The 22915-nt window shown below is 44.1% G+C and overlaps 3 protein-coding genes across 3 annotated transcripts; 1 reads left to right on the top strand and 2 right to left on the bottom strand.

The window, feature by feature from the left end:
- Positions 1 to 1236: 1236 nt before the first annotated feature.
- Positions 1237 to 3199, bottom strand: cfap107 (cilia and flagella associated protein 107; the record flags this gene model as incomplete). Its single annotated transcript, XM_084315711.1, has 4 exons — positions 1237 to 1520; positions 1749 to 1920; positions 2273 to 2383; positions 3089 to 3199. The coding sequence occupies 4 exons, from the start codon at positions 3197 to 3199 to the stop codon at positions 1237 to 1239; spliced, it is 678 nt and encodes a 225-aa protein (XP_084171837.1).
- A 666-nt stretch (positions 3200 to 3865) lies between these two features.
- Positions 3866 to 6874, bottom strand: aadacl4 (arylacetamide deacetylase-like 4; the record flags this gene model as incomplete). The annotated part of the gene is made up of 4 exons (XM_084316167.1): positions 3866 to 4649; positions 4777 to 4840; positions 5790 to 6015; positions 6698 to 6874. The coding sequence occupies 4 exons, from the start codon at positions 6872 to 6874 to the stop codon at positions 3866 to 3868; spliced, it is 1251 nt and encodes a 416-aa protein (XP_084172293.1).
- A 2053-nt stretch (positions 6875 to 8927) lies between these two features.
- Positions 8928 to 22093, top strand: dhrs3b (dehydrogenase/reductase (SDR family) member 3b). Its single transcript, XM_084316432.1, has 6 exons — positions 8928 to 9547; positions 14776 to 14919; positions 15220 to 15339; positions 19882 to 20120; positions 21284 to 21409; positions 21623 to 22093. Exons 1-6 carry the CDS (start codon positions 9353 to 9355, stop codon positions 21705 to 21707), a joined length of 909 nt encoding a protein of 302 aa, XP_084172558.1. The 5' UTR covers positions 8928 to 9352; the 3' UTR covers positions 21708 to 22093.
- The last annotated feature ends 822 nt before the right edge of the window (positions 22094 to 22915 follow it).

Below are 22915 nucleotides of genomic sequence, written 5' to 3'. Positions count from 1 at the left end.
GTGTTTGTTGTTTTGTATTGTGAAGTTTGTTATTTAGTTTCTGTATTTTCCCTGTATTACACTGGATTCTACAGTAAACACCCTTCTCCAAGCTTCACTCCTCGCCTCTGCCTCCTCCATTCTTTCCCTTTCTGTATTATTGCATTCTACCTAACCCCATCGTGACAGCTTACTGCAAGTTTAAGGGAAGATCTGTGAAAGTGTAGCAGGATGAAGGGCTCTGCTCATTTGGTGTGTTGGCCACTGAGGTAAACAATACGAACGTGAATCAGAATCATCAAAAGATGCAATCTATAATTGTTTACTCATTTACAATCAAGTCTTTTGTTGTACATACTGTGAAATTGTGGACTTTGAACCCACCCACACACACTCACACACCATGACACATTGCACTGAGTGACATGCTGCTAGAGCGCCATCATGTGGCTCAGAAAGTAAACAACACAACCATACTTTTAGGGGGTAGAAGAGCTGAGCTCACCAGGGACATAATGTGCACAGAAATCAGCAGCAGACTGGGGTGACTGAACTAGCGAACAGCGGGCGAGACAAAGGGCTTCTTCTCTGCTGCACTGGAAGGCAGCGGGCAGGTGGGAGAAGGGGGCCAAACGCAGATGGTTGACCATCAAACATAAGCATATTTGATTCTTCCTAATTAAACACTTTGATTCCCCGTAATTAAACGCCTAATGGAACGGGAGTTGGATAGGTCCCCTCAGACCTCGCCTTGCATGACTCATGGCTTCTGCCTCAATACCCAGGTCAGCTGTGTCGTTCAACGTATCCCGTTGCCCCCCCACCCCACCCTCCATTTTTATTTATTTGCTCCTGAGTATCTAGGGCAATGCTAACAATCCATTCTGAGTTTCAAATATTAAGTGTGAGGAGAGAGAGAGAGAATTTGCATGTAATTATCCTCTGGAAGGGGCGGACATGATTTATGGACTCTGTTCTCTCTCTCTCTCTCTCTCTCTCTCTCTCTCTCACACATACACAGTCGCATCCACGCACGACACAGCACACAGTAGACCTAGACTTCAAGAGGACAGGAAACCTAGACCTGTGGACATAATGAGATTCCTGTTTCATTTTTAATTAATTTTTTTACTTCCCAAACCTTCTGCTCTATTACATTTTGCATGCTGCCTCTGACTAATAAAAATAAACTCAAATAGCACCACTTTGAACAATGGCTTCTGAATGGCCAGGCAGCATCTGAGGCAATCCAAGAGGCTATGGTCTAGGCCTGCCGTAATATGGAGGGAGGAGGCTGGGCCTGTGGTCTGGGACCTGTAGCAACGAGCGTTGTCTCAAGTCCAGGTCCTTGTTGTTATGGTTGGCAGCATGCATGCGACTGGAGAGCATGCACGGTGGTGATTTGACAAAGCTCTGGCAGAAGGCACTAAGCGGGTGCCCCTGGTACGTTGACCTGTACACACTCAGTGGTGGGAGGTGCGACTGCTGCTTTTCCACACAGGGTAGTTTGGACTCCCGTAGGCTAAAGTTAGTTGGTGGAGCTGGAAGAGAGGATAGAAATGGTTCAGCTGCTGGGTTTGCTGCAGACATTAATTATACCAATGACTGGTTTGGAAGGAACAATGAAAGGCATTCAAGGCTACCCAAGTTGAATTGCGTAAAAAAAATGTATTTCTGAGATGAAGTATGCTGGCACTAACTACTATAATTCTTCATGCATAATTTGCACAACAGCAATGGCCGCATGGCAATGGAAATTGTGGCCTCACCGGGTACTGGGTGGTCAGATCTCTCCGGCTGCCATGTCAGACTGTCTGGGTGCCAGGAGCGCAGAGTGGGCGGTGCAGAGTGCTTGCGCCCGTAGGTCTCATCATACAAAGTGACAAGGTAATGGGAGGGTGGTGTGCCATGGTGGGCCAGAACCAGCTTTGATGGGAGCCCCTGGGACACAAAACACACAGAGTGACCTTTCACGCTTTCCAACATGGAGAACAGAACCCGTCCTTTGAAACAATAATTTTCACCAGGCAGAAAAGTGGGAGCAGCAAATTGTTCTAAGTGGCTTTAAACTGTAGAGTAGAATCGATTATTTTGAACCGCTCTCATGAATGCTAAACCTGCTGACTCTAACCAAACGCTTTTGCTCATAAAGAGCTTTATCAAAGGCCCTCATCTTGCCCTGTCAATATTGTGCAGGAGTGGCCACTATTGAGAGCAGAAAGCCTTGCTATGCGGGGCTGTGATGGACATTTCATTGGTGGGTAAAGCCATGATTGTGCAGTTTAAGGCTGACCTCAGCTCTCCGCAGGGCTGATGATCTCACAGAGACGTCTGGTTTGAAGTCCCAGTGAGGCCGGTAGTCCATGCGGTTGGTGCTGTTGGCCGTCTCAGGGTCTCGGGTGAACTGTTTCAGGGAGAGTAAACAGACGGCAGGGGAGGGGAGACGGGAGGGGCGTGAACAGCCGCTCAAGCACTGAGCCCACGACACAGGGGTTCGGCAAAGCTCACACTTCACTATCGATCCACGCTGTTGGACGGTATTTCTAAAGTCATCCCTCTGCTTAGATCCTGAACCAGCAGCCTGTGGTCGTACTCCACGTCAATGCAATTAGTCTGGAGCTCTAGCCTCCCCACCAAGACACTGTGCTGATGTAGCTGAACTGAGGCCGTCTAATCACTTTGCTATAGATTTGATGACCAACTGAGGCTCTGCAAACCCCTCTGGCAAACAGCCATTGAGACAGTATTATGTTTTGGATCTTTGGTATAGACAGGACGTAGCCTGTGTTCTAATATTCAATTGAAGTTGTATGCTTGTGTTTGGTTGGTAAGATTAAAGAGTAACTACAGGCTGTGCCAAAACGTATCAATGTGTTTAAAGAGGTGATACCTTTGGATAACCTTTTGGTGAAGTGCTATGTGATCAGAGAATGGAAAGAAAGAAAGAAAGAAAGAAAGAAAGAAAGAAAGAAAGAAAGAAAGAAAGAAAGAAAGAAAGAAAGAAAGAAAGAAAGAAAGAAAGAAAGAAAGAAAGAAAGAAAGAAAGAAAGAAAGAAAGAAAGAAAGAAAGAAAGAAAGGATGGAAAAGAGGAACAACTTAAAACCCTACCTGAAGTTTTTCCTCCTCCCAGTTCCCTATGAGGACCCTGTTTGAATACTTCTGCTCTATTCTCCAGCCGGGCTGGCTCCATTTATCATCCTTCCCCTCTGTTTTGTTCATGTTGTACAAGGTGTTCAAATAAAGTTGACTTAGTGAATGTTCAGTCCCGTTAGAGCATGGTTAGCTAGTCAAACAGATAACATGTTGCTCACTAGGCGCATTCACTTGTGCATTCTCTGTTGCTATGGATACAGCAAACACTGACGGACAAGGCAAGTGAGGGTATAGACCGTTTCAAAGTGAAAACAATAACATTCTAAAGGACCCAAGTTTATTTCCTGTTGAAATGTTTGCTAATGCAGTAGTTGACAGGAAATACATTTCAAACTGTTGCCTAGGAACAGAATTCCACTGAAACCGTATATAGGGAGAAATGGGAGATGCCATTTATATGTTTTATAACCATATCAAAAACCATTCTTGAATGCTGGAGTAGTCTTTTGGCTTCTACATAGGCCTACAAAGTTTTAATGTTGCTACTCTGATGTTTGTGAAACATTTCTTAAGATATCCTCAGGAATACTTCAATTCAATCACTTTCCTGTTAAATTTCCTGTAAAAAAGATGTCACATTAAAATGTCGTATTCATTATTTTGGTTCTCCACAAGCAAAATAACATCACTTTCAATGAACATGAAAACGCTGAAGGTATTCTTCTATTTATTACCATAATAAAACATGACATACTGTAAATGCATACAAAGTGAGTATCCATTGCATGTTCTTCATAGTGTTTTTACATAGTCAACAACACTATCCACTACCCGTGTTGCAGAAGGGAAGGTCAGCCAGCCTTTGTTGATAAAGTTGATGATGCCATGAAAGCCATCTGCCACATGTTGCCAGGTGACAGCCAATCCCAGGTTCAGCAGACGTTTCCTGTAAAGAATCCCATCATCCCTCAGGACATCATGCTCACAGGTGAGGAGAAAAGTGGGCGGTGTCAACCGCAGGACAGCATCGTCCGCCAATAAGGGGGACACCTCAGAATCCAGACCTGTCTTGATCACATGATACACCTGCCCGTCATATTCTGGGGCTGCTTTCTCCCTGTAGCCCCGGGCCAGGCTCTCTGGCGGCAGGTTAGCAGGGGAGAGCCACTTCTTGTAGCGTGGCCTGAGCTCAGTGGGGACATGGTTGCCTTCCAGCACGTCTTGGCACACAGACATGTCCCCGTTGAGGTATTGCAGGAAGTAGAATGCAACGCGGCTACGGAACAGTATGGGCACAGCATGATTTTGCTGGTATGAGGGCAGGTTGAAATCTGCCATCTGCAGGGCCGGGTAGATGAGGACCTGTGCACAGGGGAATGGCAGATGTCTGTTCTCTCTCTTTGCCAGCCGTTGGCACAACGCGGCTGCCAGGTTTGCCCCAGTGCTGTCTCCCCCGAATGCAACTCTGCCAGGGTCTACGCCAAACTCCGTCTCTGCCACAGACAGGAAGTGACACGCCGCAGCCTCGCAGTCGTCCAACTGTGCAGGGTACCTGTGCTCTGGGGCTAGCCGGTACCTACGAGGGGGGAGAGAGAGCAGACAACAGGGCAAACATGTCAGATCCTGTGCCACTTTGCAGCCAATTTAGGTTTGGGTTATTGATCTGCATTGTGAAACCAAGAGGGAGTGTGAAAATAAAATACCCAACGGACACAACAGTGGCCTCAGCCTCCTTGGCAATGCGCCTGCACACTTCATCAGCATCATCTGAGAGGGATAAACACAACTTAAGTTTGCAACTTACAAAAGTTGTGAGCAGCAACCAAGCATTGCACAGATGAAACCTTAAAATAATTGCACTTCTTTACCTATGTTTGTTGCTCTCTACCTATGTTTAAAGGTTCGCTCTGCAATGTTGGATGTACATTATATTGTTTTTTTCCCTCACTAACTGTTGACTAAATGTCGACTGCCACCAAGGACAATGTTATCCATGAGAGCTAAAGGTTAACGTGCTTCTGATCTTAGCTTTCTTGTTGCAATGCTAATAATTTCAAATGGGATAAGATAAAGTTGCTCCAAAATTTGGATTTGTAGATCCCACATGACAAAATTACCAAAAATGTGGCAAAAGGAAGCTCAGCCAAATATATACCAATAAAGAAAAAATTTGCTTCCTGTGTGCTTTTGTTAAAGCTATTTTACTGAAGTAAATTGCACGTAACTTTAAGATTTAACAAACAATGCAACATCTTCACACAATACTGGGGCAAACAACACGTTTCAACCTCAGCGGGTCTGCCTCAGGCTGTAGGTTTTTAAACTGTCTAAGTTACCTATGTACAATTTACTAAAGTAAAAGAAAAAGCTCCTTTTTTTATTGTTAGATTCCACAGAAGAAATTAGATTCACTTTATAGTGAGCCATAGTCATGTCTTTACAAATGGCATTTTGGGGGCGAACTCGTCTCACTCGATTTTAAATCTTTAGGATTTGAGAACCTTTCTTTCTTTGTCTCACCTAGCAACAAGAAGGACTAAAACCAGAAGCATACAGTTTAAACCATAGAAATCACAGATAGCAAAGTTCTCAGTGGCAACTGATCGGCCTAACCCTAACCTAACTGATCGGCAACAGAAAATAAACGTTTATTAAATTTGCAGAACCTTCCCATTAATTAATTAATTAATTAAGAAGATACATGTGTTTGTTTTACCTATACTGCCCATCACCCATCCTCCTCCGTGGAAGTAGACCAAGCCCCTTCTGAAGCCCTCAGAGGCACCCGTGGGCTCATACACTCGCACTGGCACCTCGGAGAACCCCAGGTCCTTTATACGCAGCCCAGCAGGAACCGGGTTTATGTGGGTCAGAAATTGGGCCCTGAACCGTCTGGTGAAGCTGACCTGGTTACAGATACCCAGACGTTCCAGAATCCGGCCCTAGGAAAAGAGGAACCATGGAGCAATATTTTTTTTTAAATGCGAAGCACCTCTATAATCGACAATGTCACTAACTCATCCATCCACTCATTCACTCATGGTTAGCCACGGCCCCTAGTGGCGGCTCACAAGCAATGCACTTTGCATCTCACTGTGTCCTTGTTGTATTTTTGTCACATTAAATTAATTAAGTAACTAACTAACCAATTAACTAACTAATTCACTCACTCACTCACTCACTCAATAATTCACTTATTCATTTAAAATGTAATCCATTCACCCAGGAAGACTAGATTCATTAAATGTGGGTCTGAAGTGGTTTTGTAGTCTATCATAAAAAATAAACAGACAACAGTGCAATGTATTCAGTTCTTCCTGTCTGCATTCAAATGAGGAGAAAACAACGTCCTTGACATTTCAAGTGTTAGACCTGTTCTCTTATCTGAACTTTCACTTATCTACTCTTTATCAGTTGCTAGGGGACAGAAAAGGACAACCATCTTTGCCACAGGCCTGAAAGAACAGAGCTCATGTTGAACATTATTCAAACACACATTTTCTCATATCCACTAGACTAGGGAATAAGTTAGATTAATGATCTCAACAGAGACATGAACACGGTTTGACTTTCAGAAAAAATATTAAATAATAAGCACTAACAATCCCATAGATGGATACTCACCACAATCGCTATGCCAACAAATAAGCCATGAACTATATGCAGCTTTCCTCTATTTGCAACCCCACGAGGAATGTCTGAATTCATCAGCTCGGAGTACACAAGTCCAATTACCAGAAGGAGGAACGCTGCAAAGAGAGCAGCGAAGCCAATTATTAAAATCGCACAGCTTATGTCCATGGTGTTCCTGCCCTGTGCTGCTGGAGGTAAGTCATTAGGAGTAAATGTTTTATCTACCTACTTTCAAACTCTCTTCACTCCTCCCACATTTCCATGCAATGAATTATGACCTTCGTCTCTCTTAATGACATGGTTGGTTGCCTGTTACCTAGGAAAGAAAATTATTATGTTCTTCCAACATTACAGATTTGTAGTCGAGAGCAATTAGTTGTTTCACAATCAAATCAAGATGTTTGATGTAAAATATAGACATGATCTTTTTTATGGATAGTGGGTTTCAATTACTCATGTGTTTATGTGCTTACTGTACCTCGACCATCACTCCCTTACTCTCATTTTACAAACACATACATAATAGTTGATTAAATTGTTCCCTTTTCTAATATTTGCTTTCTGCCTCTTGAATGGAGGAACATAAGTCTGCTACAAATAGCTTAATACAACAAAGACTGCTATTTACATACTGTAGGCAGATGCTGGGAAAATAGACAAATAAGACCTTTACTGCAGGCAGCAGTCTGAAATGGGTTGAAGAGCTGCTATCTGAACTTTCACCACTCATCTGTAGATGGCAGTGATAGCATGAGTGAAAACTCTATTAACTACAACCATTTATGATCTTCAAGACATTATATGGTCCAGCCTGAACACAGACACACATCTCTCACACACACACACACACACACACACACACACACACACACACACACACACACACACACACACACACACACACACACACACACACACACACACACACACACACACACACACACACACAACTGGTATGTGTCTCTTATTATTGTAATTTTACATACACATACTGGGATAGCCTTTTTATTTGTATCCAGAGAGTACTGAAGTATCAGCTTCCCATGCAAATGGATTTAGATATTTTTAATATGTTATGTATATTTAATCTAAAGAAAAAATTCCAAAATGATGCCAGCATCTGGAGCTGTTCTGTCTTAGCGCCTGTACCAGTCCCTGAGAGTCTCTCCGCCTCCTCAGAGTAGCTGAGCATGCAGCACAAAGCAACCATTGTGAGGCTGCTCTTTAAAGCCACCCCAGTTTTTTTAAGCACAGCATTCAGCAATACCCAGTAAAAAAAATCACAGCCAGGGCTTGGGCCAAAAATCACAGACTGGAATTGCATCTGAGGCCCATGAATTCACAGGATTTGTTTAGGAAGTCATTATGCAGGTTTCTGTTCTGTCACACTGCCCACATTCTGTAGCCATGCTTCTGACCCATTTACCAGACTGCACAGTCACAATCAGGAGATGTCAGGATAAATGAATGTTATCACACCAGATGGGTTCAAACAACAGCTTGAGTGTTGACCAAAAAAAAGCTAAAACATTTCAAATACACACAAATTACATGTTTTGTAGGCCACATCCAGCACCTTTTTTTATTCAGCATCCTAGATTAGTTGTGTTGACAAAAGCAATATACTATGGTAAATGTGATAGCAATAACGTAGGCAAGATGTATCTTCAAACAAACGAGGCATGGTCATTCAACAAGTGTGTGTGTGTGTGTGTGTGTGTGTGTGTGTGTGTGTGTGTGTGTGTGTGTGTGTGTGAGAGAGAGAGAGAGGGAGGGAGAGAGAGAGAGAGAGAGAGAGAGAGAGAGAGAGAGAGAGAGAGAGAGAGAGAGAGAGCAATGACAAATACTAGAGCCAAGGTCAAGCAGTTATGTCACACATGTTAGGCAACAAACGTGATTTATGGGGGCAGCCTAATGTGGAGAATGATGGTCGAATTAAAACATACATGTGTTAATTTGCGAGTCTGATAGAATCTTGATAACCTTAAAACAGTTTCGACCACACAATCATCCCAGCTCCCATCCCATACTTTCAACAGTAGGCATCGCATAGGCTGGTCTAGGGGGTGGGGAGACGCAGCAACAGAGCAGACACGCACTAAACCAACATAATATTCATCCCCAGTTAACATGCCAATCAGGATTAATGTCCTTACAAAACTCCCATCTGGTCCATCCAGGTCTTTTCGGCAGTAGAACGAGTAATAAGCCCTACAGGAAAGTACACTATCGCAGCCAGAGTAGAGGCGGTAACGTAGGGCTAGAAGACCAGAATAGGAACACAATACCAAGTCCAGCAGTTTCAGTAGCGCACGCTACGGAGCCAGTCGCGCCTTCTAGACTTGTTTCATGTTTGCCTACCAGCGGACGACAGGCGTTATGAGTGATCATTCACTCTTTTTGAGAGACAGATCATAGTCGAGTAACATGTCAGGGCTCCTTCAACTGCACGTTTGCTCATTTTTCGCTGGCGGATTATTTATGAAATAGCCTACTGAATTTTGCACACATGATATTCATGTTGGTTGCATAGGCTACGGATAACAGTACGTTTATATACTCTGCGCTGGCAAGTGTTGGAAGACATCAAACTTGGCTCGCAGACTTGCATAAAGAATATTTAAACTACCCAAGGACTATTCCAAGATGGATTTGAAGAGCGTGGGCTACATGCTTCTTTTCCCGTTTCAGATGCTCTATTACATAGTCAAAGCAAGTGTGTTTTCGCTGTTACCAAGCAGAAGGAAAGAGTTGACCAAGGAGGTGGTGTTGATCACAGGCGGGGGACGAGGCATCGGCCGTCACCTGGCCAAAGAGTTTGCGAAGCAGGGGGCAAAAAAGGTAATGTCATTGAACTCTATGCAACTTGTTGCACACCGACAATAGTATACTCAAACAAACCTCATATGAAAGAGCAATTAATCAACTAATGCCCAAAGTAGTTCTGTTTTATTATATATATTTAATGAATGTAATAAAAAAAAATCACAGAGGATGAAATGAAGTAAGAAACGATAATAATAATGTATGGAGTTCATGTACTTTTTTTGGAAGCTGGATTGTATTATGCGGACCATTCCTGTCGGGGGCTGTTTGACCCCCCCCCCCTTTCCTTGACAGGTACCATAGTGAGTGGGAGAGACGTGCGTCCATCCTATGCTCCAAAACTTTTGTCGTCGTCGTCGTCCCCCCCCCCCTGTAACTGTAACTGTAATAGGAAAAGCTGGGATCGTGACCTCCATGTATTGGTCCAATAAGATTGCAAGCTGCCCTCAATTTTGTCGGCAGGGGTCAATCAAAGGGCACGTCTAGAGAAGCCTTATCCCTCACTGTCTGTCCCCTGATGTATTGCAGTGAGTGGGTTGGGCTGACATCCATTTTACCAGTCTCTCGAGTGATGAATGGCGTTGAGGTTTGACTGATGTACCCGGAAAGTTTTTCGTCAAAATGATTTAGGTTCTGATAAATGTCTTGGCTGTGTGTGTGTGTGAGTGTTTATGCACACTTGAAGCCGTATTAAAAAGTATTCAAAGTTGCTATAATCCTGGTTTAACCCTTACATGACAGTTTCAAGCTATGTCAATCAAAGGGGGTACCAGGTGCCGACATAACCCCACGCCATCACAACACAACAAGGACGCTGTGTTGCTTTAAACGAGAACCCGGGTCTAAACGCTTGTTTTTTATATGCCTGGCAGAACAGCATCGTGCACAGAATGAACCCAACAAAGAGCCACAGTCTATTTCAGAGGACCACCCCACCCAACCCAAACATGCGCTCACAGTTCTTATAAATAGCCTTGTCTCCAGCCCCCCCCCATCCTTCCCCTAACGAGGAGCAGGCACTTGGGCTTGAAATGCTCCAGTGACTGCACTGATGGTCCCCAGCACCGCTGGGTGGGCTGACCACTGTTCCCATCATCGTTTCCAACACTTGTTTTGTCTACCAAGCCAGTGGGCAAACATTACACAGCCGAGTGGCTGTCGAGGCCACTGGTGCCCTTTCAGCACTAACGTGTTAAAACACCAGCCCACTCTATTTTTGGTCCCTCCGGCCACGGAGTTAGCCCACTACTATATACGGCATGCGATTGTACCATAGGTAGTGCATTCCGGAGTGGTTAACAAATCGATTGACCTGTCTCAAGCCCCGCCTTCTTTTCCTTGATCCTCCAATCACAACCGCCGCTTCCCCCGAGATAGGTCCACTGCCCCGCTGAAATCCACAGGTGGGAGTGGAGTTTTCCCCTCTGATTCTTTTGACATGTGCACTAGACGTGTATGACGTGCTGTTTAAGTGCAATCTAAGCGGCTTGAAAACCCCTGCTATAAAAGCCCCATGAAACGCTGACTACCTTCCCATTCTTTTCATTGCCGTCTCCTCGGGGGGAACGAGCAAGAGGAAACCTGTGGGTTTTAAAAGCTATACTTTGCAGCTGCACAACAAAGGATGTCACCCAGCTTTTCAGCAGGCCATTGTTGGGTATTATCAAGGTGTGAAGGCTTTGAAAACAACACCTGCGGTAGCGTGCCTCACAATTACTCTCTGCCTAAAGAGATGCTAAAAAGAAATAGGACGTGCATCATGAATAGGGCCAACCTCTGGAAGCTGGAGTTCACCCCACGCTTCAGCCCCTTTGTGATTGGCAGCCGGAATTTCCTTTTTCTCCCCTGCTTTGGCTTTGTCGTGTTTTCACGGTGTGGGAAGGACTAACAAGAGTGTTGAAAGAACCCCCGTGAGATGGAGAGCAGGGACTTTGGGAGGAGGAGGCAAGGTCTCCTTGTTGCACTGCTGAGACAACAACCGTTACAGAACCGAGCTCTGAAACAATAAACCAGAACAGGGCAGGCCTTTTAAACCGAAGCAGCATCCAAGTTCAGAGAGTCGTTCCCGGGGGAGAGAGGCCTTTCAGGACCGTTCCACTGAACGGTTCACGACTTTTAAAACAACGGATTCACACAATGGGCTCCCTCTGCAACACATCTCACAGCCATAAGACAAACTCCAGAAGGCCGTGGTTATGCAAGACATTGTGATCCCTTGTGGTTCTCACCATGCAGAAAAATAGACTACATGCAGGATAGGCCATTGACAACATATTCATGTGTGTACAGTGTGTTGTGTGTTGTGTGTGTGTGTGTGTGTGCGTGTGTGTGTGTGTGTGTGTTGGGCTGGGCTGGGCTGGAGGCGGGAAGCACACTGCTCCCAGCTGGGTATTGGCCTGCAGCTGACCCTGCTGTCTCCACAGTAATTAGACAGTGGCAGGCGACTGCCTCCTGAACTCCTGCTGCCCCCACTGTGTGCCCCTTCTCTGCTGGCCTATACAATGGGTGTGAAAAGGAGGGCTCAGACCCACCCATACATTCAGACCTGAGAGAGATTCAATATCATTGTATTCTACTGGGGATGCAAAAAAAAGAAAAAGTCTATGACAGCCATTACTGAGCAACATCTGCACTGCACCCTGGTCTGGTTTCAAGACAGCGCTGCAGCAACACTTTGATCCAAGTACTTTAATTTAAAATCAAATCAAATCAAAGTGTATTTCTCACATACTTTGTCATACAAGTACAATGCGTGGTGAAATGCTTGTTGCAGAGTACTTAAGTGTGCTAAGTAAAATAAAGTAAGAGTAAGTAGCTAGTAGCTACTAGTATAAACTAGGCAATATATATATATATATGTGTGTGTGTGTGTAATTTGGTGTAAATCTTGTTAGGTGTGCCCAGTTAATGTAATCACTTGATTATCAGTGATACTCAAAGGGCTTATGCAAGGTCAATTAGAAACTGTTTTCTTATCGTTTCTTATCCTCATAGCAATTTGGCCAATTGTTGTTTGTTCTGAAGGCCCTGTGTGTTGAGACGGGTGATAAAGCTAATGAATTAAATAACATTTAACAGAAGAGCACAGTTTGAGCACTGATCTTTAATGAGAAGTGTCAGCTTTGTTTGTCAGGCTCAAATCCTTTTAAAAGCCCTCAGTGATTTATCAAGACCTGTCCGCTTTTACTGATTGCTCAAATGGGCTTGCAAATTAAGCAAACAAGGAATCCAATCTAAAGCAAGTCAAACAAGGGCTGTTTAGTGTGTGTGTGTGGGGGGGGGGGGGGGGGGGGGGGGGGCAATGTTTGTGGCACTGGATCTGATATTGAATTAAAGAATGTGTGCCATTGGCTTTCTATGCCCCCACATCTAAACGGCCCCACCCCCGTTTCTGGGTTACCTTCTGCCAATAAATAGGACAACCATAAGTCCATGAAGACACATCACTAAGAAGAATACATACACACTAACACATCACTGACAAGAATACTAACACACTAACACTTCACTAATAACTATTCTAACACACTAACACATCTCTAACAACAATACAAACACACTAACAAGAATAGACCTACTGATTGTCACAGGGTGTTTTCCACCTATCATCTGTTTTTCTATCATCTGTCATTGTACCAATTCTGATCAAAATAATCAAATAAATAATAAATATTTATATAATATATTTTTTTTGTCATTGAATTTGATCCAATAGTAACTTTACTGCCCAATTGTACAAAATTAAATAATAATAATAATAATAATAATAATAATAATAATAATAATAATAATAATAATAATAATAATAATAATAATAATAACAACAATAATACAAAAAATACATTAAAAAGTCTTCAAAAGCAGGCAAATATGTATTTTGTAACTCTGAAGTGACTGAAAGGTCATAGTTCGTGCCTTTGGAAACTTTACTTGTCTTTGTGTGTTTTTGACCTGTTGGGTTGAATTGCAGTCAAGAGAGCTGCAGCCAATCCAAGCTACGTAATCATTTTAAGTGGCTGTTGTCATACTGCAAGCAGAACAACAGCATGTTACACAGTACTCTTCCCCAGACATTATTCAGAGAATCAGAGAACGAATTGCAGGGGGGGGGGGGGGGGGGCTGTTTTGTTGAGTTTGTCGTCACTCAAGAGAAAGTTTAGCAGAGGTTGTCAGCTGCTATTATTTCTCACAGATGAATATCTGTGCACTTTACCTTTACATGCATTACAAAATACAGTGTTGTTGTTAGATCTATAAATCACTGCAAATAGCAAACACTTAGGGCATGGGGTGTGTGTGTGTGTGTGTGTGTGTGCGTGCGTGTGTGTGTGGACATAACATTGATATAAAACACAACAGGGGTGAATGAAAGGCTGGCCCACGTGCTCACATACAGACACTCTTTTACACACAAACACACACTCGCACACTCAGACACACAAGATCACTTTCCAGAGCACTTTCTGCTCAAATATTAACCTTGGTCACGGGCGACCAGCCAAACCCCACACTGGCCCCCTCAGCACTTCACACACGCACCGTTTTCAGACTCCCTGACCAGAAATGACTGGGCTCATCTGCCCAACAGGCCGTGTAATCTCTTTGAGAATGTGTGTTTGAGAGATGAGGAGGGCTCACCCCCTGATTTCATTACCTTTCCCTGACCCCAAAGACTGACAGATCTAATTGCCCAATCACTGCACCCCCTACCCCCACCCCACCTCCGTCCAACCCCCAGTGTCCCAACTCCCCCTGCTCAAATGACCGGCATTCATTTAGTCTCCGGCCCGATGAGGAGACGGTTCGTTCACACAGCAACCCCCCAGCCCCTTTAATCTTCCTCCAAAACTAATTGTTGGACTAAAAATGGCCTCTCTGTTCTCTCTGAATGAAAAGAGTATTGCTGCTACAGTAGCAAACCATCTCCATAGTTCCATCGGGTCCCAATGCCAGAAAGATGATGCAGAACATGCCCAGTGTTTTGTTTGTGTCTGGTTTCTGGGCGAAAAAGAAAAAAAACGTTTGTGCCCCTTTACAATGGACTGTTCCCTTTACAATGGACTGTTTCCTTTACAATGGACTGTTCACTTTACAATGGACTGTTCACTTTACAATGGACTGTTCCCTTTACAATGGACTGTTCCATTGAATGGTCATCTTATCTTCTTTTTGTATCCCTGTTTCAAATGCCCTGCACATTGCTGTCAACCTTTTAACCTTTGGAAATGTCCCTTTTCTGTTAGGTAATCCTGTGGGGGCGCACGGAAAAGTGTCTCAAAGAGACGGCAGAGGAGATCTCCTTGTCCGGCACGGAATGCCATTACTTCCTGTGTGATGTGGCCAACCGGGAGGAAGTTTATAAGCAGGCCAAGGTGGTTAGAGAAAAGGTATGCTACATTTTGTTGTTTCATTTAATTTGTTGGGAGACAAACCTTGAAACGGCAAAGCATTCTCAACATTTCTCCCTGTGACTTCGATCCCTTCCCCTGTACGTGCATTGGCCCGTAGCTGCTCGAGCTTTCTTCGTCCCATCTGGTGTATAGATCACACTTGAGTTGGAATGTCTAAATATGAGTCGGAATATTGCTGTCAACTCTTGGTGCTTCATGACCATAGTAATCTCATGAAAGAGAACAGATAGTGGATGGGATCTCCTTTTTTGTTGACTTGGGATACTGTTCTATCAGGTGGGGGACGTTACGATACTGGTGAACAATGCAGCCGTGGTCCATGGGAAAAGTCTGATGGACAGCGATGATGACGCCCTGCTGAAGTCTCAGCACATCAACACACTGGGACAGTTCTGGGTGAGTTCTGAGCGCACACACACACACAGTGCACACAATGGGACAATTCTGGGTGAGTCCTGAGTCATTGACTCCATTCATGCTTGTCGTTCACAAGCCATGGTTTTAGTGGCCTATGCTCTTGCATGATCAAATCTACACGATTGAATGTAGAAGGTTGAATATTGAATGGCTGCCATTTTGTCTAGAAATGCCTGACAATGCTGTTGTGAAAACCAATGCTGGTTTGGTGTTAGTGTTGTCAGAATATTGTATCTAGCATACAAGTAGCTCTATTGACGAGCTTTGCATATACAAAGCTCTATGGCAGCTTTCCGAACCGCAACAATGGCCTGAAGAAATTCTCCGGAGATTAGGACCAGATCCTTTGTTCCTTGATCCCAGGAACAGAGGACCCAGACGGCGAGGAAAGAGAGCTGGAGTCCGTAACAGGCTGAGAACCAGGCGGCACAGGACACCACTACCCAGTATATTGCTAGCCAATGTACAATCAATTGACAATAAACTGGATGACATCCGAGCAAGGATTCAATATCAAAGAGACGTTAGGGACTGCAACGTTCTCTGCTTCACCGAAACGTGGCTCACACCGGAGGTTCCAGACCACGCAATTCAACCGGCCGATCACTTCTTTATCCATCGCAAGGATCGGACATCAGAGTCCGGTAAACAACGTGGAGGAGGTATTGCCTTCATGTTTAACAAAAATTGGAGCGATCCAACTAACGTGAAGGAATTATCCAACCACTGCTCCCCAGACCTGGAATATATAACCATCAAGTGTCGTCCTTTCTTCCTCCCGAGGGAGTTAACGGCGATCATCCTGATCGGAGTGTATATTCCACTGCAAGCCAGCAACAACGCCGCGCTCTCCAGACTCCACGACGAGGTAAATAGAATACAAGTGGCGAACGTTAACGCCGCCATTTTGGTGCTGGGAGATTTCAATAGCGCCAATCTGAGAAAGGTATTGCCTGACTTCTATCAGCATGTGACTTGCAACACCAGAGGCGGTAACATCCTAGATCACTGTTACACGCAATTTAAAGGTGGCTACAAGGCTCATTCTGATAGTGGCTTTGGTAAATCAGATCACGCGTCAATCTTTCTTTCACCAAAGTACAAACAGAGAATTAAAAGTACTCCTGTAGTCTCGCGAGAGGTGCAGAAATGGGATTTGACGTCAGAGGAGACGCTCCGGTCTGTGTTTCACTGCACAGACTGGAATGTGTTCCGCGACACAGATAACATTAATGTCTACACGGAAACAGTGCTGGACTATGTTTGTACTAGGGTGGAAGAAACAATCCCCACTACCAAAATGAAAGTTTACCCAAATCAAAAACCCTGGGTAGACAAATCCGTCCGTGAAGCTCTGAGAGAGCGCACCAAAGCATACAACGACGGCCTAGTGGCAGGCAACATGAATGACCACAAGGTGGCGCGATACAACGTAAGGAGGACAGTGTCAGAGGCCAAACGGCGCTACAGGGATAAAATTGAACTCCAGTTTGAACAAGCTGACTCTAGAGCTATGTGGCAGGGGCTCAAAACGATGACAGACTACAAAGGCGCCTCCCTCAAACTGAACAGTGACATCTCCTTAGCAAATTACCTCAATACCTTCTATGCGAGGTTTGATGCTGGTAATAACAACACCAGCTCACAAGCCACGGCAATGGGGGGGGGGGGGTCGGCTGCTGATGGAGGCGCAGTGTTCAGGGTAACAGAGCATGAGGTGAGGCGGACCTTTAAAAAAGTGAATATCAGGAATCCCCGGCCGCGTCCTAAAAGTCTGTGCCGACCAACTGGCCCCAGTATTCACTGACATATTTAACCTGTCCTTAGAACAGGCTGTCATCCCCACCTGCCTGAAGAAGTCCACTATTATCCCTGTACCCAAAAAATCCAAGCCTGCTTGCCTCAACGACTACCGCCCTGTAGCTCTCACCTCCATAGCCATGAAGTGCTTTGAGAAGCTAGTAAAGGGCTACATCTGCTCCTCCCTCCCCATCAACATGGACCCCCTGCAATTTGCATACCGCCCCAACAGGTCCACGGAGGACGCCATAGCCCATGTGCTGCACACAGCAGCATCACACCTGGACAAGAGGCAGGGGAACTATGTGAGAATGCTATTCATCGACTACAGCTCGGCATTCAATACCATAGTCCCCTCCATACTCATAGCCAAGCTCAGGGACCTGGGCTTGGGCTATGACCTCTGCCAGTGGGTCTTGGACTTCCTGACTGGCAGACCCCAGGTGGTGAGAGCAGGCAACTGCACCTCCTCATCCATCACCCTCAACATAGGGGCCCTCCAGGGCTGTGTTCTGAGTCCCCTCCTCTACTCCCTGTACACACACGACTGTGTGGCTCAGCGGAGTAGCAATACAATCATCAAATTTGCTGACGACACAGTGGTGGTGGGCCTGATCTCTGCCAACGACGAGAGGGCCTACCTGGAAGAGGTCAAGGTCCTGGCGGGATGGTGCCAGGAAAACAGCCTCTCCCTGAACGTCAGCAAAACAAAGGAGATGATTGTGGACTTCAGGAGGTCGGGGGTCAAGGACTACAGCCCCCTCAGCATCGACGGGGCACCGGTTGAGAGAGTCAACAGCTTTAAGTACCTCGGAGCCTACATATCCGAGGACTTGACATGGACCACACACATTGACAGTGTTGTGAAGAAGGCACGACAACGCCTCTACTTCCTCAGGCGCCTAAGGAAGTTCCAAGTCAGTCAGAAGATCCTTAAGAACTTCTACTCATGTACAATAGAGAGCATCTTGACCGGCAACATCACCTCCTGGTTTGGTAATAGCACTGCACAAGACCGAAGCAGACTACAAAGAGTGACACGTTCAGCCGAACGCACAATTGGAGGGGGGCTCCCCACCCTCCAGAACATTTACAACAAGCGTTGCAAGGGCAAGGCTAAGAGAATCATTAAAGACTCCAGTCACCCGAACAACTGCCTCTTTGAACTGCTGCGGTCAGGCAAGCGATACCGGAGTCTCAAGGCGAGCACAGAAAGACTCAGAAGAAGCTTCTATCCCCAGGCCATCAGGCTGCTAAACGAACAATGAATGAACACTACACAACAACAACCACCAAACGCACATAGCACACACATCCACACGCACACACTCACTTTAAACAAACACACTGTAGCACCCACTCCACACACTTTATAGCACACACCCACTTTAAACAAACACACTGTAGCACCCACTCCCCACACTTTATATTTATGGATGAAGGATTGCACTACAACTCGTACACCTTACTGTAAATTGTACCTAAAATTGTACCTCATCCCATTTCTGCTTTGCACTAGATAGTACTGTACATTAGTACACTGCATAGTATTGTATATTATATGGTAACTCAGAACATTGTACATATGTCTATACCGAACACTGTGACCTCATTTTTCTTCTTCTAAATTACATGCTATATTATGTTATTATGTTATTTGATACTATCTTGTCTAGCACAGTCTCTGGAGCGTAACAGTAAGAAGCATTTTGTATGAAAGTATTCTGTACTTCTGTATGACAACTATTAAAGAACTTGAACTATAACGAACCGCCACCGATTCTGAAGTCAAAAACTTGTCTAAACTAATTATTGCAAGTTTGCATTGTGCTTTCGAAGGAATCAACAGAAAATCTCCACAAATGCCAGTGGGGTGAAAACACAAGCTGCTGCTGAAATACAGTATAAAATTACCCCTTTCTCTCAGAAGTCTCCTTTTAAATCGGTAATGGTGCCTTCTTCTGTGGTTTTATGGGAAAGCTTGATGAATACACAGTGCTGCCAGTACTTATTGGCGACCAGTGGCACTGGTGGCAGCACAGAGCATTTGTCCATTGGAGGATTTGAAAGGAGACTTTGGAGAGAAAAGGGTAATTTTATACTGTATTTCAACATTGGCTTGTATTTTCACCCCACTGGCCTTTGTCGACTCAAGTCTATTTGAGCTTTCTGTTGATCTCTTCAAAAACACAATGCAAACCTGCAATCATTAGTTAGGACGAGTTATTGACTTAACCCTCAGAATCTGTGGCGGTTTATCAATAGAGCTAGCGTACAAGGAGATCACTGCGACGCACCAGGAAGGGCCCGTTCTATTAATTTCACTTGCACAGCACAGCACAGCATTCCAGGGTATACATGCCCCCGGGTCCTGTCAATCATAGCTTCCTTTACAGCAAGGTAAAATAGGGTATTTCCAAATGCCATCTCAGCCTCAGGGACATCAGAGAGGCTCTGAACCTTGCGGCGTGTTTAGTTTGAATGGAGATCAAACGACCACGCTGCATTGCAGACAGAAATGCAATTATCCACTAAATGGAAATGGAAACTTAATCTGTGGCCTCACTCTGGGCCTGTTTTCTCTCTTTCTTTCATTGTCTGACTCAATTTCATAATATGTCACATTCGCTTATTCATCCGCCCCTGGTCTTACTCGTCTTCTCTCTTTCCTTCACCCCCCCTCTCACTGCTTCCCTTCATCCACACACCTCTCCTGTCCAGACGACAAAGGCCTTCTTGCCCAGGATGCTGGAGCTGCAGCATGGCCGCGTGGTGTGTATAAACTCCATCCTGTCCCAGTCGCCCATCCCCGGGGCCATAGACTACTGCACCTCCAAGGCCTCCTCACTGGCCTTCATGGAGAGCCTCACGCTCGGCCTGCTGGACTGCCCCGGCGTGGGCTGCACCACCGTGCTCCCCTTCCACACCAACACAGAGATGTTCCAGGGCATGAGAGTCAGGTGAGAGGTTCTCCACCTTAGATTAGATTCATGAACAACATGAACATGGAGCAACATGAACATGGAGCAAAAAATACCCTTTGTGAATTCCCCAGATTTTAGGGAGCCCATTTTCCACGAAAAGCCTTATTTATTCATTCATTCACTCTTTTAGGATGTGATCAGATTGGACACCTTTTCCTTGCGCTCAAATGTGAAGCGTGACAGTGTACATAGAGAATCAAAAGTGCACAGGGCGCAACGAGCGATACCACCGATTACCATTGCTACCTCAGCTAACCCTACACAAGTTACATAAATGAAAAATTGTAGCCCTCCAGGCATTGCTGTTCATATCTCGGGTCGTGGTAAGACCTGTTAGACAGGTCGTGAAAACAAGGTCAAAATTAGCTTCTTCTCCATTATCAATTGGTTTGTTTTGCTGTAGATTTCTCTTCAGATACCTCCAATTTGTAATCCCTCCCCTCGGATGATTTGATTGGTCAGTCGACAAGAAGGTGATAAAACCATTGAAAACAGTAGAAAAAAGGCAGGCACAGGCGCATTAAAAAAGGCGTCCAATGTGATCACAGCCTTAGGCTCTATCTTCCCTCAGCCCATTGTTCCATCATTGCATGCTTCCCCCCATTTAGACTGTGGTTTCTCTGGCTGGCGTTCCCTCAACTTTATACCTTATAGCCCTGACTGAGGGAATACTAGAAGCTCTATTGTACCCTATACACTATATATTGTATAATACTATACATACTATAATATAGCATAGCATGAATATAGCACTATTCAATAGTGCTTCTAGAGGGAATACAGGAAATGCAGAGCATTGACCATATTCACACGGTGGCCATTTTGCTCTTATGTCATGCTCAGGATAGGATTCCTTTGAAGTTGTGTTAAGGGACAACATATGAACCAATTTCCTGCGTTGCAGCTTCTCTTGTGATACTTAAATGAAGGTGATGGTTAGGCTTAGGTTAAGGTTAGGGTTAAAGTTAAGATTAGGGAGCAGGGTTACAGTTGAAACTCGATTCATAGCAAATCCTATGAAAAGACGGCACTCGTGAGAATAGCCTGTGAGGGAAAACTACTCACCCATGTGCACTAATGTACATACATACTGTAAATACTCTATTTACATGTGTGTTCTTGCTGGGTTTATATCCTAGATTCCCCCAACTCTTCCCACCTCTAAAACCAGAGACAGTTGCCCAGAAAACGGTGGATGCAGTCAGAGCTGACAAGGCCTACATCTACCTGCCCTGGACCATGCATGCTCTTGTTGTTCTCAAAAGGTAAGGGTGTCACAGTGTATTGTATACAGAATATGTAACAATACATGTATTGTAGTTATTAAAATGATTGTTATCAATATGTATGTGCAACAACAATAATAATGAAAATAATTATTCAATAATAGACTATTAATAATGTATTAATGATAAATATGATATAAAATATGTATGCAATGTCTAACATTATCCCTTTGGTTTTTTGTTTTCTTCTAGCTGCATGCCACAAGTTGCACTTGAAGAGATCCATAAGTTTACTGGAAGCTATACGTGCATGAACACGTTCAAGGGGAGGACATGAACGTGCATTTGGCAGAAGCGCTTCGGCAACTCTGGGGTATATAACTAATGAAGGGAAGATTTCATGGACCACAGGACACTGAGCGATGGTGGAGGCCCTTCCATAAGGACATACGGAATGTCTCTCGGGCCTAAACAATGTTGTCGCGCCTGCAGGTAGAATTCATTCTCAAGCTGCAGGACGCATCCTGGTCCCATTTGTGAGTGAGTGAGTGAGTGAGTGATACCATTCTCACTTTGAACAGAAGCCATGCATCTGTCTGTATCAACAGTTATACTGGGAGAATCTTTTTTTTACACTCCTGTGGTGTCTGTTTTTATGATACTTTTTTATTCTACCTTTCATGTGTCTTTGAATCAAAACAAATAAAATTGAGTTTTAGAGAAGCATGGTTTTCATTGTGTGTGTGTGTATATATACGATGGATAGGAAAATACTTAGTATGGAGCTACCATTTGTGTGTGTGTGTGTATTTGCCTCCGATAGATATGTGACAACACCTCTGATTGAATCCAATCATGATATCACTGGCCATAACAGGTGATGTTGTCAAAATGTTGCTCACTCTCTAGCTACTGTCAAAAGAGCACATGATGTGTTTTTTTCTGGTGTGTTCAGATCGGTTCTTTCTTACGCGGGCGGGACTGTATTAAGATTTATTTGATTTGAACTTTTTTATTAATCTCGAACATTTCAACCATAAAACAAACACATTTGTAATAACAAAAAATAACAAAAATAAAATACAATAATAACTTATACTTGTCCAATAATTCCTGTTTATATCTGCATTTAAACATTTCAATAGTATTACTTTTTTTATTATTAATAAAAAAATTATTATTTTTATTGCTACATCAAGGCCATTCCAAATGGATACCCCACAAACAGAGATGCACTTGCTTTTGATAGTTGTACGGACAATAGGTTGTTTTAAATTCAATTTCCCTCTTCTTAGATTATAACCCCCATCTCTGCCCATGAAAATGTTTTGTATGTTGCCAGGGACTATATTTTGTGTTACTTTAAACACGAATTGTGCAGTTTTGAATTGAACCAAATCTTAAAATTTCAGGGTTTGACTTTTAACAAGTAAACAATTGGTATGATCTCTATAACCAGCATGATGTACAATCTTAGCTCTTTTATTATGTTGTATGCTATTAGCTTACTTACAGAGTCCCATGGTCAGGGGGTTCTGAGCGAAC

This window comes from Notolepis coatsorum (genome assembly GCF_963971535.1).
Source record: "Notolepis coatsorum genome assembly, chromosome: 6".
In the NCBI taxonomy this organism is placed as follows: Eukaryota; Metazoa; Chordata; class Actinopteri; order Aulopiformes; family Paralepididae; genus Notolepis; species Notolepis coatsorum.
The sequence above is the reverse complement of the archived record's forward strand: the minus strand, read 5'-3'. Positions and strand labels throughout refer to the sequence as shown.